Below are 16,686 nucleotides of genomic sequence, written 5' to 3'. Positions count from 1 at the left end.
CAACGACATAAAAGTTTGTTTCATTAAGCCCTGGTCACAACGAACCCACGACACATCTATGCAGCTCCACGACATGAAATTTGGTCAAATCGTGGGTCATCTGTTATCGTCGTACGACAATCGCACGACAGTTGCACGATATTTTGAGCATCGTGGCGCTGTCGTGTGTCGTGTGACGAAAATTGGACATGCACCTTTTTTGCTCTACGATTTTTTGTGGTATCCCTGTCTTGTGGCTGTCTTGCCACAGTCGTGCGACTGTTGTACGATAAACACATTGTCGTGGGTACCAACATAAACCATTTTAATAAAACAATCGTCGCAGGACTGTCGCAAGACACTCGTGATACAGTCGCACGATTGTCTCACGAATACCAAATTCGTACGATGCTCGCACAGCATTGATTGTCTGTCGTTCGACAGTGGTATGTTCGTCGTGCAGCATATTTACGTTTATTTTGAAGAATACAATTCGGCGGGAATGAATGCTTGGAAAACAACCGTCTATTGTTTAAAGAGGATGGCTTTCCCGCCAGAACGATTATGTTCGGCCCTGTTGAATAGGCGACTTGCCAGACTCCAACAAGAGCAAAATATAGTCCTGTTAGCGTTGATTCGAGCCCGTGAACAGTAAGCATCAACAAATGGAAGTTTTAAACAACATTGACTGACTATACAGCCCTTGCAAGGTCAGCTTTCATTAGCAATCATACCACATTTCCTTTTTATTGTGTACAATTTCTTTGACATGTGAACATTGTAAATTCAAATTAACATTTTGACATTACTGAATAGGTTTTTTTTTCTAAGAGTTAAATTCAGTGACACGCTAAACATTCAAATATTAAAAATGTCAAAGCAGAAACATCAAGCATATATATAAAACATTACGATTTACTTGCATTATATGATAATAAACCATAACAAAATTCACATGAACTATTTTGTAAGCTGTTTATGATCCATAAACTTTAATATCTATCTTTATTATTAATATATTTTTTTTTAATTAAATCGAAATTTTCTCTTACTTAATTTAACTTTAAATTACTTTCATCATGTAACCGCTATAGATGGATGATTATATTTATAATTTCCCACACATGAAATTTCCAAAAAAATCTGGTAATGACCAAATGAGTACAGTTACACGTAATACATTATAGTAATTTACTAGATCATTTTTGTCGTAAAATATGAATTAGAATTTTTATAGTATTTAATGTAAAAATGATTGCCTATCGTCTTCTTAAAAGTAAAAAAAAATCCGTAGACAATAATTTCCATATTGCGTAATTTAAAATAGAAATAGTGTTTTATAATGGATACATCTGTTCTTGTATCGGAGTAAACTAAATTTCGGTTTACATGTTGAATAGGACACGATCACCTCTTTTCAAAGCACATGCAATACTTTAGGTACTTTGATACTACGATTCGTGTTCCCAAAAATGAGATACATGTATGTCGTGTCGTACTGCTGGTAATCTTACTTTTTCCTTAAACAATCTGGCTATACACATGTTCATAAAAAAATATTTGGCACTATTTGGTTTCGTAAAGTTTGTCGGCTTTTATGATATTTATGACAATAATTATTCTTAAATACATAGAAAAAAAGGGATTTTTTTTTAGAGCGACTGTTACCTTTTGTTAATTGGTTAATAAATCATTTTCAAATCCTATCGTTGGTATAAAACTGCAGTAATTATGACCTGCATTGGATGAAAAAAATCAGACTTTTATTTATGGGTGTATTCCTATCGCCAGACAGATGCAAGATATTAAACAGAAAGCAATGCCATAAGCTTACGTGATATTTCAGGTCACACTGTTTAGGGTGCAGGGTTCTGTTTTATGTTTTGTGTTCTATTTTGTATTGTTTGTATCCTTTTATCGAACTCCTCTTTATTGTGGAGTTTTATCCATCAGTGCTACGGAGGTAAAACAGTTTGTATCATTCATGATCGATAACTGATCGCTATACAAATATGTCAAATCTATGAAATATTTACAAAATATTTTCTACATACCACTATGATATTAACTTTAAATATAATTCAAGGAAGATTAATTTCAATGACATCGCATATTACTATACATTAATTTTAAATTCAAAATGTAATATATTTAATTTCTACTTTATAAAGCATCAAACTGTTTTACTTTTAAATATATTAAGAATTTCATTTAAAATGCCATACAATTACATCAGGTCTTAATTACTTTATGTAATCACTGTCTAGTCGATAATTTTCGTGGAGGTTGGGGAAATACCAAAAAAATATATTTTTGGCATTGTGATATGATAAAGGCTTTTACAACCCTATAAAACTACAAATAAAAAGAAACGTTAATATCTTATAATTACTAGACAAGAATATCTTATAATTACCAGACAAGACAAACACTTTATTAAAGTATCACCACTTGTTACATATAAATTATACACCATAGTAAAACCCAACTTTACAACCAGAGTCACTCTTTAAAGATCACTCTTTAAAGATCTTTAAAGAGTTATGAGAGACTATAAAACAATTATATCTATACTACTAGTTAAAGGAAGAGACCGATTTCATTTAGCCGCAACTCCTCTGAAACCATTCAAAGTCTGAAATATTTGTTATATGACGTAGTGTTTTGTACTTCCTTAATATGTCATTGAAACAATCTTTTTTTTCCACAAAATACGCCATTTTTGTTTTAGAAAATATCGAAATTCAGAGACCGTTTTTGATCTGAGTCTTATGTAAACGCTTTTCAGCGCAGATTCTCAGTCGACGTAATGCCCGCGAAATAAAACTCTTTGTCTCAACACTTGCCCAATTGTACCGCGCTTTTACGGGAATAATAAATTATCGCTTTAATAAAATTTCGTTGTAGATTTTTTGAAGTATTATAAACTATAATAATTATTATATCATTTATAAATAGAAAAATCATTTTGTCATTATCAGACTTGTGCCTATGATTCTCAGCAACAATAATAGCATATACTTATACATTAATTTAAAATCAAAATATAATAAATTTAATTTCTACTTTATAAAGAATCAAACTGTTCTACTTTTAAATATATTAAGAACTTTATTTAAAATCCAATACATCTACATCAGGTCTTAATTAAGTCTAGTCTTATTGGATGATTTTCGTGGAGGTTGGGTAAATACAAAAAATTATAATTTACAATGAAAATCAAAAATGTTTACAAAATGCGACAATTCTTAAAAGGCATTGTGATAAAGGTGATATATGGATGACACGTCGGAGATAATTGTGTATAAGATAATATCAGATTATTACATGGCGTTTTTCATATCGCATGTATTATCAACCCTAGGTTCAATATCAGCCAAGAGCCGCATGGCTCGAGAGATGCTATTGACCGAGGGCTGATAATACATGCGATATGAAAAATGACATGTTATGATTTTTTTATCATATGCTTCAATAATGGAGAAAAATAACAGATACATATATTGATCCTTTTACGTGGTTCCCAAATAGAAGTTCAAAGAGTGAAACGTTCACGGACGTCGGACCCCAAATTTAGTACATTCGATATGAAATCTTTCTATCATATCCATCAACAGAGAAGAAACATATTTTAATATGGACGAATCGACAAAAATATACATAATGAACACTGTTTTTTTAAATAACTTTCTAAATTATGTTTGAAACTTTTAAAAATGCATTTATTTAATAATTTGTTCGATAGATTTTTTTTCTTTTTTTTTTTATTATTATTTTACACAATATACTTTCCAGTATCCAAATAATTGTTTTGTACACTACTTTGTAATGTTTTTCATAGAAAACGTAGCATTGAGGTGTATTTTCCGGAATTTGCCGAGTATCACCGGAATGCCATGCGATAACGTTACGGAAAGGCATGTGATAACAATCGAAGCCCGTTACGCACCAATTCGAAAAAATATGGAATTAACGTTAATTTAATGCTATTATCATACAGTAAAAATCACATGTTATTTAGTCTAAGTATATGATAATCGCTTTTACAACCCTATAAAACTTCAAATAAAAAGAAACGTTAAAATCTTATAATTACAAGACAAGACAAACACTTTATTAAAATATCACCACTTGTTACATATAAAATATAAAACACAACTTTACAACAAGAGTCACTCTTTAAAGAGTTATGAGAGACAATAAAACAATTATATCTATACTACTTGTAAAAGGAAGAGACAGATTTCATTTCATTTGATAGTTTAATATTGTATAAGTATTTTTAGTATTGAGTTTATGCCATATTTGCTGTTTTTATTACGTTTTAGGACATTGTAACCTTTAGGACTATCCTAAGACACATATTTGTATGTCTTAACTTTAGGACCAAATTTAGGACATCTTATTTTAGGAGACTTTCGTTAACCTGACTTAGGACTAAGACGTGTCCTAAGACCATCCTAAGACATGTCCTAGTCCTAGGACAGCTTCGTTGACACGGCCCCTGATTTATTTCGATGGGCGCTACACCAAAATTGTATTTTACTTAAACGCTTGTTGTATTTACCATGTATATTTGAAATCAATTTAATTCTAAAACCATATAATTACGGTAATATCAAGCTTTTCGTTTACCGACCGTGCGAGGGATGTAAGTCCAGTAGAGTTTGTTTAACACTTCCATCCTTACCTTTTCGTTTCCATTTCTTGACATGGTTCATGATGTGACGCGTTGTCTTAGAACGCCTGTGCAGTCATGAATTCTACCTTTACTTGGGAAATAAAATATGGAGAAAGCCTTCCGAGTGTTGTCTGTCAATTAAATTTACGGATTCTCATGAAACGAACGGTTATGTAATTGTTCAGATATAGTAACGTTGCAATGACAATTATATATTTTATTCCTGAAGTGTTTGAAGAAATAATAATTTAGAATTAGGTTGTTTTCTATATTTACGAACTTTAATACAACAATAATATTTTGTCCGATTCGTAATGTACGATACATCTAGATATATGATAATAAAAAATATATCTTTGTCATTTTTCATCTAATATGGGTAAGAAATACTTTTTGAACTTACACCATTTTTAAACTTACACTTTTAAACTGTGTAAACTTATATTCAAATGAATGACAAAATTGTCTTTTATCTAATTTAAAGTCAATTACAGATAAACTTTAAATCTAAACCATTAAGATGAGATCTTTGGAAATTGACAAATTAAACTCTGAAATATATCCTAAATTTAGAAATACTGAAGTCATACTTAATAATCTTCTTTTGTTATCAAAAGAAAAAAGGCCAGTTAAAAAAGCATATTTCGAATTAATTACTACTTTGTGGAAAGTATTATTATGATGTAAACATTAATACATTGATTATTAAAGACATATCTTTAACTTCGTGCATCTTGCCAATGGCACTAATTGTCAAGGCGTGTCTCCATTCTTCATGTGGCATCGCGTTGTCAAATTTACACTATTTTTTTTTTTAGTATTGCCAAACATCGTCAAAAACATATTAACCGTGATTATTGTAAAGTGTGTACTTGTCAGAACTAAATACGAATCTAGCTTAACTGATATACTTGTTATGTAATCTACTAAGATATTATTAATTGAAATTATTAAAATGGGGGTGGGGCAGCAACAAAAGACCATGAGTGATTTTTTGTGGGCGAGTAAATACCATAAAAATTGTATTTTCTACATTTTAATCATTTCTTTTCGCCGTATGATTTTTTATTGGCCATTATTATCGTCTGTCTCATTTGTAACTACAACAAAAATAGTGACCCCTTCCGGATTTGCTTCCACCCTTTTCCCACCAGATTCTCTTCAATTTTTAACACGTTTCATAACGATCTTGGAACGATTTTTGAAAGTTTGTAGCAAAGCGTCAAAAAGAAAAAGAGTCATTTGTTCAAAACAAATCTGTGACCGATGTCGGAAGCTCAGATATCCGTTGTAATAAATTGTCTGAAAGTTTCAATAATAAATCCAGTAACTTGTATTGTGCCGACCGTGCGAGGGCTAAAAAGCCAGTCAATGTCGTTAAATACTTCCATCGTCGTTGTTGGAGGAGTTATGGAAACCAGATTTCACGGACGAAAAAAATATGCTCCTTAAAGTCTAAGGAACAGTAAGTTACCATTTGATATATAATTTATACGGGTAGTGCTTATTTTTAATAATATCAAATAACGTCAAGAGACATGTATACATGCAAACTAAAAGGTTTGTCCATTGGCCGACTTTGTGTAATTTTATGTAGGAAAAAGGCAGGGATAAAACTTTTGAATAAGCTTATACTGAAATATTTGTTTGATAGATGGCCAGATTGGACACCCGTATGATTAAATCAACTAAGTTAAAATCATAAATTGAATTTATACCTATTTAAGGAATCTGATTTTCAGTACACAGTGAAAATCAATTTAATTAATCATGGTAATTTAAAGATCGATCTTTACAAATACATTAAGTACGAATCCACCCACCCTTGACTTCTAATACACAAATATAACTTTTTATTTGTCAGAACTGGAAGGAAATTAACATGTCAATTTATCTGAGATAAATCAAAGAAAACATAGTTTTGATAGCATGTTTTATCGTTAAAATCGTTAAAATATTTACCACTGGGAGTAGCTTCTTAAAAAAAGTAAGTGTTTCATTTAAAATTAATAGATTCGTTACCTTTTTTTTAATTTAAAACATGGCTTTTATTATTTAAGTAACAAGAAATTTGATATTTCTTACTTTTTACCCAGTGAAAGTATACTATATATTTATAAAATGTAATGTAAATATTTTTTTTAACTCTATAAACACTTTATTTAATCGTGATTACGGGTTTTATCACCCTTCAACGAGTATGTAATTTATTGTGCATACATGTATAGAGTAAAATATAACTCTCGTACAAGTTTTATGGATTTTTCAAATTAAGATTGAATAAAATAGATGCGAAGATAAAAATGATTTTATAAAACGAAACTGAACTAATATTGAACTTGCTCTTAATATTTAAATGTTTCTACGTATTTGTCTATCCAAAAAATCATTGCCATTGTCAAACAACAACTACAAATGTCTATAAAATGTGTTAATTTCACAGTACAATAGAATTTTCCTGGTTCGATTTTGACATTCAATCTGGATCAACTATTTTGTTTCAAATGTCGGGAACTATTGTTTTAAAGCCATTTCAGTATGCTTGAGTTTTTTTAACAGGAGAGACGTGCAATAATTAACAGTATCATGTTTAAATAAATAATCGGACAATTTATCTAATATCTTACATGTTATAATAAACAGACTGTGATTGGTACATTTTCTTTTATTATTTGACTGACTTTACAGAGACTGTGAAATACCGTCTACGAGACAGCAACTCAATAATTTACGATTCAGACTTCTATATCTTGTAACTGTTCACCAGTAATGAACAAAATAATAGTATACAATGACGGGTATTTGAAAATATACACAATCGGGAATATCCATTTCCTGATATTATTTCTACTATTGTGAATAACTCGATTAAAACAGTTAAAACGTATATGCGAAAAAGTCACAACTATATTTATCAAAATGCTATTTTAACGAATTGATAAAACAATTATATAGAAAAAAATCTCTTGAAATACAATAATATTATACCTTCATTAAAAAAATTCATAAAGGTTACTGCAACGGAATAGTCAAATTAGGTATTCAGATGCTTTTCGGGTAATGATCCTTCCTGATCAAGCTTCTGGCTACTGTTTAAATTGATTTACAAAGCAGTATTTTATCTTTTTTGTTTCCTTGGTGTTTTTTTATTAATAAAACAAGATTTGGAAGCATAGCGCATCCAGCTAGATTGAATCTGCATCTAAGTTTAACGTCTTAGATTATCTCAATCTAGATAATTACCATTGTCCATAATCAATAAAGGAGGTCAACGAAAATGTTTCAACGTTGAAATGATAAATTGTGTTGTCATTTATTATTCTTTAATCAAAGTCAATTATATCTAAAGTATCTGTCATTAACATGATTATGTTTATTTATAACTGAATTTCAAAGGCCTTGACGAAAGTATAAAAAAATAAGAATCATATATATGATACTGGCAAAATCATGTGATACTGGCAAGATTATTTGTACTGGCAAGATCATGTGATACTGGCAAGATCGTGTGATACTGGCAAGATCACATGATACTGGCAAGATCGTGTGATACTGGCAAGATCGTGTGATACTGGCAAGATCATGTGATAATGGCAAGATCATGTGATACTGGCATATTATGTGATACTGGTAAGATTATGTGATACTGACAATATTATGTGATACTGGCAAGATCATGTGATACTGGCAAGATCATGTGATACTGGTAAGATAATGAGATACTGGAATATCATGTGATACTGGAATATCATGTGATATTGGAATATCATGTGATACTGGAATATCATGTGATACTGGAATATCATGTGATACTGGCAAGATCGTATGATTGGATAGATCACGTGTTTTACTACTGAGATAATGTATTTCAAATTTTTTCCCCCGTTTTTGGTGGGGTTCGTGTTTCACAGCCTTTACTCTATAATTTCTATGTTGTTTTTTTGTATATTATTGTGTCTTTTTTATCGTTTATCGTTTTTTTTTAGGCATTGTCTCTTGTTACAGTAATTCTCCTTTAGCTTGCAATCTTAAGGTGAAGTAATTAAAAAATTATGTTCTGGACAAAAATGCCGCTCTCTCAATGCGTTCTCGGTAATACAGGAACTTATATAATATAACATACACTAGGTCCCAGACATTACCCAATCGTCATAGTCTTCAATATGTCTCCTGGACACTGGAAATTCTAAACAATCTTATTTATGTGTTTTGCACCTAATTGTTTTTCCATTAGGTGTGTTAATTTTTAAATAGTTTAAGGATTATTCTTTCTAATATGTTGATTTATACGATTAAATATTGCATGTTGTTTAGTACAATGGACCAATGTAACGTAACTGTCGTGAAATGTAATTAATATGGTATCGTATATAGGTAGGTACTCGTAATCCAGAACAAAGCTGAAATCACTCCAACAATGCATGTATTTGTTTACAAACAATTATTGAGTCATAAATAAATAATCGTTTTCAATCACTCGTACTGTGTTAAATTAATTGATTTTTGTTACATTGTAGATTAACTTGTCTCTGTGAAAAACAATAAGAGCAATACACAGAACAATAAACAGAGATGGTGTTCGGTAGAAGAGAAGCCGCTGGTGAGACATATATTATACTTTAAATAAAAAAAGTTATAGATTAAAAATGTAAAAATAGTCATATTAAAGAATTTGCCAATATACATGATATTAATAAAGTTTAAGGTAAGTGAGGTACATAGACAGAAACTATTAAACACATTGACGCGAAGAGATGAGTTATTTAAATAATACACGGTCTTCAACAAAAGATAAGTAACCATTATCTATACAGTTTGATAATTTCAAAATCGCATGGACAGTTCACTTCTACAAGTAAACACCAATAAGGTTACATGCTCATTAGACATATTTGACCATTGGGTTTTTGTCTCGCCTTCGAGACACAGGCGTGCTGTTTCTGGCGTCGGCGGTTTACGTGTGACTAGACTATAGGTCATACATATGACTGAACATACATGTATCTCTGTGAGAAGATTGTATTGTGATATTCAATCCCGCAAATGCGAAACGTTTCTTTTAAGTCAACCATTGGATAATTGTATAACTTTTATTAACTAGTTAATTCCTAATGCAATTGTTAGTCATGATACTTTTTGAACTTTTCGATTTGTTTTTATATAAACCAAAGATATTCTGTTAACTGTTGATAATCTAGAGATGATCGTATTAGAATTATAACATACAATCATTGATCATCATTAACGTTATTCTTTAACATTACGTATTACCCTATCCTGTGTCATCTGTGGAAATCAAAGGGTATAATCCTTTAATCATAAACTTATCTAAGAGTCAATGTTTTTGATCATTTCAATGGGGAAACGCCAAGGAAAGACATTAGAAACGGGTAAGAAATTGGAATTATGTTTTAATGAAAACTAGAGAAGAAGAAAAAACAGATTAGACACGTCTGCATGCAACTTAGTTTCTGGATTAACCTTCACCAGGAATGATGATGAAAGTCAAAAGTTACCCGTATGTGGCAGTCAAATAAAATTACTTACAAGATTATTTATCTATCGAAAAAATCAAAGCATATCAAGCGGTTTTAATTGATACGTGCATAGATTAAAAAAAATATCAATTTCACTGAGTTTAAAAATTCATTTCACGCTATTGGGTCACAGATTTATCATGTGGTTTTCATATTTTATTTGTTTAAACAAGTTAACAGAGAAACTATAATTATTCAGAAAAAAAAACCCAATAGTTTTCGTGGATAAGAGGTGAAAGTTTTGATAGCTACCTGCTAAAACATTTGGTTATTCTACAAAAGGCACGCCATTTGGGTTAACGTTTTATAATTTGGTTTTCATATTGTATTTGTTTAAGCAAGTTGAGAGAGAGACTATAATTATTCAGAAAATATAAACAATAATTTTAGTGGTTATATTGTGTAAGGTGAAAGTTTGCATAGCTACCGCCATAACAAAATATTTATTCCAGAAAAAGCACGGAAAAGATGGGACAAACTGAGACGTTTTGTACAAACTGGTGCTTATCAAGACGATTGGAGTGCGCCACAATCGTTAATGACAGTTGCTAATGCTATTAAACGAATGAACTCTAGAGAAAAGACAATGTTATCTGTTGGATTCGAAACATCACGAAGTAATAAAGTTTTAGATACTCCACGGAGCTGTGAATCATCAGAAAATAAAATCATAGAACGTTTACAACAAGAATTAACAAAAAGGGACATAACTCTTTCATCCAAGTCAGTATCACGACCTGTTCTTATGTCTTCACATTTAAAGCACAGACCATTACATACTTCAGAATTACTACGCGAGACTACTGGTTCTGAGTTTGAGTATGACGAAGGCGAAGGTAAGTTTTGAAAATGAGTTAGATATTTCGACTGACTGTAACAATGCAAAAATCTGTTACATGTATTGTAAAACCGACCAATATTGGTAAACTTGAGTTAAAAGATATATTTTATACCATAAAATTAATATGCGTTTCATGCTAGAAAATTTTACTTGTTTGCTAAGTTTTTACCAATTTGTTTTATGCATATACACTTATTTATTCATGCAGCTGATTTATGTCTAGTGCCAAGAAAAAAAACGGAACCAATTAAATGAGAGGAAACGAATACAATCTAATATCCTTTCTTATCAAATATTTAATGATGTTATTACATGTTTGACAAACTGTATCCGTTAGCTGGTGTCATCATTCGTTACCCGACAATTTCATTTCAAATACCAACGAGTTCGTTTAAATTTTGATTAAACTTTTCTAATCGTTTCATTTCCCCATGTATGAATGATGATAACAAAAAAATAAATGAACGTGTGTTTAAACTTATGTCTATCATATAATATGTTTCAGAAATAAAGTTAGCAGATTTGAAGTCAGCGTCAGTGAAGAGAGAAAAAAGACGATTAGTCAAAACAGAAGACATTTATTATGCTGCCTGCTCTTTATGTAGGGTGTCGCCAGTATCAAACTTTCTAAAACAGTGTTCAACGTTCACAGCAGATCTGAAAAATAGTTTCCTGTCCGCTAGAGATGTTAAAGCACTATCTATATCATTAGTTGTAAGTAATTAAATAGCCTTTGTTGGGGTTCGTTTTACTCAGTTTTTAGTTTTCTATGATGTGTTTTGTAATCTGGTGTTTGTCTGCTTGTCTGTCTGTCTGTTTGTCTTTCTTTTTTTAGTTAAATGAAAATAATTAACAGTACTTTATTTTCATGAGCAAACCATTTCTAAGAGAAGGATTGTATATTCGATACATCCTGCTCAATCAAGGACTCCGCTTATTGGAAAGGTAGAACTTATGAAGTAGTGAAATCATGGTCAGATTTTATACATGTACCATGTTTGACAATGAAACTTACATAAGAAGTAGCTATATAAGTACAGTACAATGCACCTTGTAAATAGTTATCATAGGTACCAAGCTTATAATTTGATACGCCGTGTAAATAGTTATCATAGGTACCAGGCTTATAATTTGATACGCCAGACGCGCGTTTCGTCTACATAAGACTCAACAGTGACGCTCAGATCAAAAAATATATAAAACCAAACAGGTATAAAGTTGAAGAGCATTGATGACCAAAAATTCCAAAACGTTATGCCAAATACGACTAAGGTAATATATGCCTGGAATATAAACAGGAAATTTATAAAAATGACCATATCATTGACAAGTTTTGACTACTGGGCTGGTGATACCCTCGGGGTCAAAACGTCCACTAGCAGTGGCATCGACCAAGTGGTATGAATATTTATCAAAGGTAGCAGGCTTATAATTTAATACGCCAGACGCGTAACTTGAACCAATGACGATTACGTGAAATGCATTGTATTATTTTTTTCATATAAGATATATTGCAAAAATGAATAAATTTTTCATCACTGTATAGAACAATCATAAATCATGGATATCCTAGTATGTAAAAGAGAAGAAGCAGACAAATATACAAACAGTCCAATATGTGTTTTATTACATTGTAGCGAGATAACAGAATCTGTTCATTAGATTTGTCAGGAAATGAAATAGGTGCTATTGGTGTTATGTATGACGCTGAGATATGTGTTTTATTACATTGTAGCGAGATAACAGAATCTGTTCATTAGATTTGTCAGGAAATGAAATAGGTGCTATTGGTGTTATGTATGACGCTGAGATATGTGTTTTATTACATTGTAGCGAGATAACAGAATCTGTTCATTAGATGTGTCAGGAAATGAAATAAGTGCTATTGGTGTTATATATGTCGCTGATATATGTGTTTCATTACATTGTAGCGAGATAACAGAATCTGTTCGTTAGATGTGTCAGGAAATGAAATAAGTGCTATTGGTGTTATGTATGTCGCTGATATATGTGTTTTATTACATTGTAGCGAGATAACAGAATCTGTTCGTTAGATGTGTCAGGAAATGAAAATAGGTTCTATTGGTGTTATGTGTCGCTGAGATATGTGTTTTATTACATTGTAGCGAGATAACAGAATCTGTTCGTTAGATGTGTCAGGAAATGAAATAGGTGCTATTGGTGTTATGTATTGACGCTGAGATATGTGTTTTATTACATTGTAGCGAGATAACAGAATATGTTCGTTAGATGTGTCAGGAAATGAAAATAGGTTCTATTGGTGTTATGTGTCGCTGAGATATGTGTTTTATTACATTGTAGCGAGATAACAGAATCTGTTCGTTAGATGTGTCAGGAAATGAAATAGGTGCTATTGGTGTTATGTATGTCGCTGAGATGATGGTCGAGAATAGCACTATTGTAGAACTGGTGAGTTAACTTTTATATTTGAAATAAGTTGAGATGTACTGTTTAATAAAATAAAAAGCTGTCAATGAAGTTTGAAATAATATAACTTTTCAATAACGGTTGAATTTATTTGTGAAACCATGGAAGTATTAATTGATATAGTTTTCCTTCCTTGCTTTGTTCAGATACAAATAAAATATTGTTTATAATTTGGTACGTTAATTAGGTTTTTCTTATAGTGTAAATGAACTAAAATTGCCGTATTAAGAATATATAAATTGCACCATGTATGTTTTCTATATTGTATTAATTGCACCAATGAACATCATCAAATAGACCCACATTAACCTTTTTACACAGTGATGAATTCAGTGGAGGCGTAGAGTGCGCCCACTCTTTCCCGAAAAATATGGGTTTTTTTGGCAAAAAATTCTTCAGTCAAAGCATACTAGCACAATATATAAATAAGACCATGTGGTATTATAAAAAGTTCTCTTTCAATTTTAAGGAAATTTACAACTTTCTTGGGCCTTTCAAAACCCAGCCTTTATTTGTCAAATCTTAATGGTTTTCTAAGTGTAAGTTTGTTTTTGAAAAAAAATCCTCATCCATCTCATTCATGATATCAGCAGAATTCCACGCTAATCCTGTGAATCCCGGTCATATAGCCAGGTAACTAACATTGTGGTATATTTATTTTGAATTTGATGATTCTATGAACAGAAATAGAGTATAATGTTGCTGATTTTGAATAGTTGTCATTTAACGTATTCACTAAAAATACAATTATAATTGATTATTTGTTTATGTTAAATGGGCGTATGACATTTGCGCCGATTTTGAAAATTTTCATTCTTTCATTTGCGCCGATTTTATATTTGCTCCTGATTAGATTTACAGGTAAGTTAAAACTTCAAACTTGTACATGTACTGTGCTATACCATTGGTAAAATCTGGTTATAATTGTTTTTCATCCATGTTTAAGTTAATTTTGATTCATATTGTTCTGGAACTTCGTTGTAACTTGATGGTCATATTGCATTTTGAAACGGACCGAGAAGTAAATTCTTTAATCATCGAGGGCCATACATATCGGAAGGTCAGTGTTCTCAAACATAACTACATATCTTACTAATGTACCATAAAATCGTGTAAAGCCAGAGTTACCACGGATTCTATTGTCAAAACACAGATCGAGCATAACCATGTGGTAAATGTCCGAAAGACAGATGCTAAAGAACTACGGATACGGTCAACAAGGAAAAAAGTCTGGAGATGTATCTTGTAGGCCTTCTTCCACCTCCCAGTGGTGAGCAGGGGATAACAGTTATATACATGTTGTGATTGACAATTCATTACATTTGTACAAGTGGCAAATGGAAGAGGTCTATAATGATAAATGAAAATTAACATGACTTGGGTGGAGAGTTCTCTCATTTACACTCACATCTTCTTATATCTATTCACCTGCAATTTACCTGTAATAAAATCGGCGCAAATGAAAACAAAAATCGGCGCAAATGAAAGAAAAAATCGGCGCAAATGAAATGCAGATCGGCGCGAATGCAAAACGCCGTGTTAAATTACTTAAATTCGTTCCTAAATTTTACAAGTTTGTTTTAAAAGAAACAATACACATAACATAACTTTTGTATAGGCCTGTAAAATATACTCATAAATAATGAAATTCCCTTTGACCAAGAATATATTTACAAACGAAATTTTACCATAAACACATCAATTGTTTTATTGATGAAATATTTAAGCACAGTTATTTACAAAAAGGGGTAACGGTATGATAAAAGAAACGTTTTCGTTTTGCCATTTCAATGTGTTCAATTATGCCATATTTACACAACTCTCATCTTGAAAGCAAAAAACAACAACAAAAAACACAACATAATAAGCATTCTGTATGTGCTTGTCCTAAGTCAGGAGCCTGTAATCCAGTGGTTGTCCTAAGTCAGGAGCCTGTAATCCAGTTGTTGTCCTAAGTCAGGGGCCTGTAATCCAGTGGTTGTCCTAAGTCAGGAGCCTGTAATCCAGTGGTTGTCCTAAGTCAGGAGCCTGTAATCCAGTGGTTGTCTAAGTCAGGGGCCTGTAATCCAGTGGTTGTTCTAAGTCGGGAGCCTGTAATCCAGTGGTTGTCCTAAGTCAGGATCCTGTAATCCAGTGGTTGTCCTAAGTCAGGAGCCTGTAATCCAGTGGTTGTCTAAGTCAGGGGCATGTAATCCAGTGGTTGTTCTAAGTCGGGAGCCTGTAATCCAGTGGTTGTCCTAAGTCAGGATCCTGTAATCCAGTGGTTGTCCTAAGTCAGGAGCCTGTAATCCAGTGGTTGTCTAAGTCAGGGGCCTGTAATCCAGTGGTTGTTCTAAGTCGGGAGCCTGTAATCCAGTGGTTGTCCTAAGTCAGGATCCTGTAATCCAGTGGTTGTCCTAAGTCAGGATCCTGTAATCCAGTGGTTGTCCTAAGTCAGGAGCCTGTAATCCAGTGGTTGTCGTTTGTTGCTTTATGTCTTATTTTTTTTCGTTCATTATTTTGTATATGAATTAAACCGTTATTTTTCATGTTTGAATTGTTGTTTTCGTTTCGGAGACTTTTATAGCTGACTATGCGGTATAGGTTTATATAATTTCTGTGTCATTTCGTTCCTAGTGGAAAGTTGCCGCATTGGCAATCAATCCACATCATCTTATTTATTTATCGGGTTAGAACCATAGGAACGAACATTTATATTAAAATTTATTTTTCTTGAAAACAATTCTAAACATTATTTTTTTTTGAATCATTTTTTTTTTAAATAAAAATATGATGACACTGGATGTCTGTTAATCATACATTGACAAGTCAGTCGCATATTCAGGACATGTAATAGTGTTTGGGTAAGTTTCTAGTTCAAACACAAGAGGCGAGCACGCTAACACACCTGACAACCAGGCGTTTTTTTTATAAACACATTATATTGCGGCAAGTCAAACGTCTTGGTTGTTCACCTATGTACACCTGTAAAAAGGAAAAACAGACATTACCAACTGGTCCGAGATCACAATTGTCGTCCCTTGATTTTCGATAGTCCCTAGTGTTGTTATATAGTCCCTAGTGTTGACAGTGGGTTACTTGCCATTAATTTTTATACCCCTTCCAAATTTATTTCTCCATGTTTAATGCCTCAAATTGCAAGTAGGGAGGTGAAACTACACTGTAAAAAAATTTGGGTCCAGAATTTTAAAGGAAAGTAG

General features: G+C 31.9%; 1 protein-coding gene across 4 annotated transcripts in view; it reads left to right on the top strand.

Moving 5' to 3' along the window:
• LOC143085426 (uncharacterized) overlaps positions 1-16,686 on the top strand; it is a 50,573-nt gene that overhangs the window by 10,828 nt on the left and 23,059 nt on the right. For 2 of the 4 annotated variants that reach the window (XM_076261759.1, XM_076261760.1), the window contains 4 exons: positions 9,178-9,260; positions 10,650-11,033; positions 11,544-11,752; positions 13,361-13,468. In XM_076261759.1, the coding sequence (XP_076117874.1) occupies positions 9,233-9,260; positions 10,650-11,033; positions 11,544-11,752; positions 13,361-13,468 (729 nt within the window). In that variant the 5' untranslated portion in view covers positions 9,178-9,232. Of the gene's footprint in view, positions 1-6,513; positions 6,648-9,177; positions 9,261-9,942; positions 10,051-10,649; positions 11,034-11,543; positions 11,753-13,360; positions 13,469-16,686 lie in introns of those variants that run through there. The other 2 variants (XM_076261758.1, XM_076261761.1) reach the window with 2 other exon arrangements.

The sequence above is a fragment of the Mytilus galloprovincialis genome, chromosome 8 (assembly GCF_965363235.1).
Source record: "Mytilus galloprovincialis chromosome 8, xbMytGall1.hap1.1, whole genome shotgun sequence".
NCBI lineage: Eukaryota > Metazoa > Mollusca > Bivalvia > Mytilida > Mytilidae > Mytilus > Mytilus galloprovincialis.
This window is presented reverse-complemented; position numbering and strand designations above follow the sequence as displayed.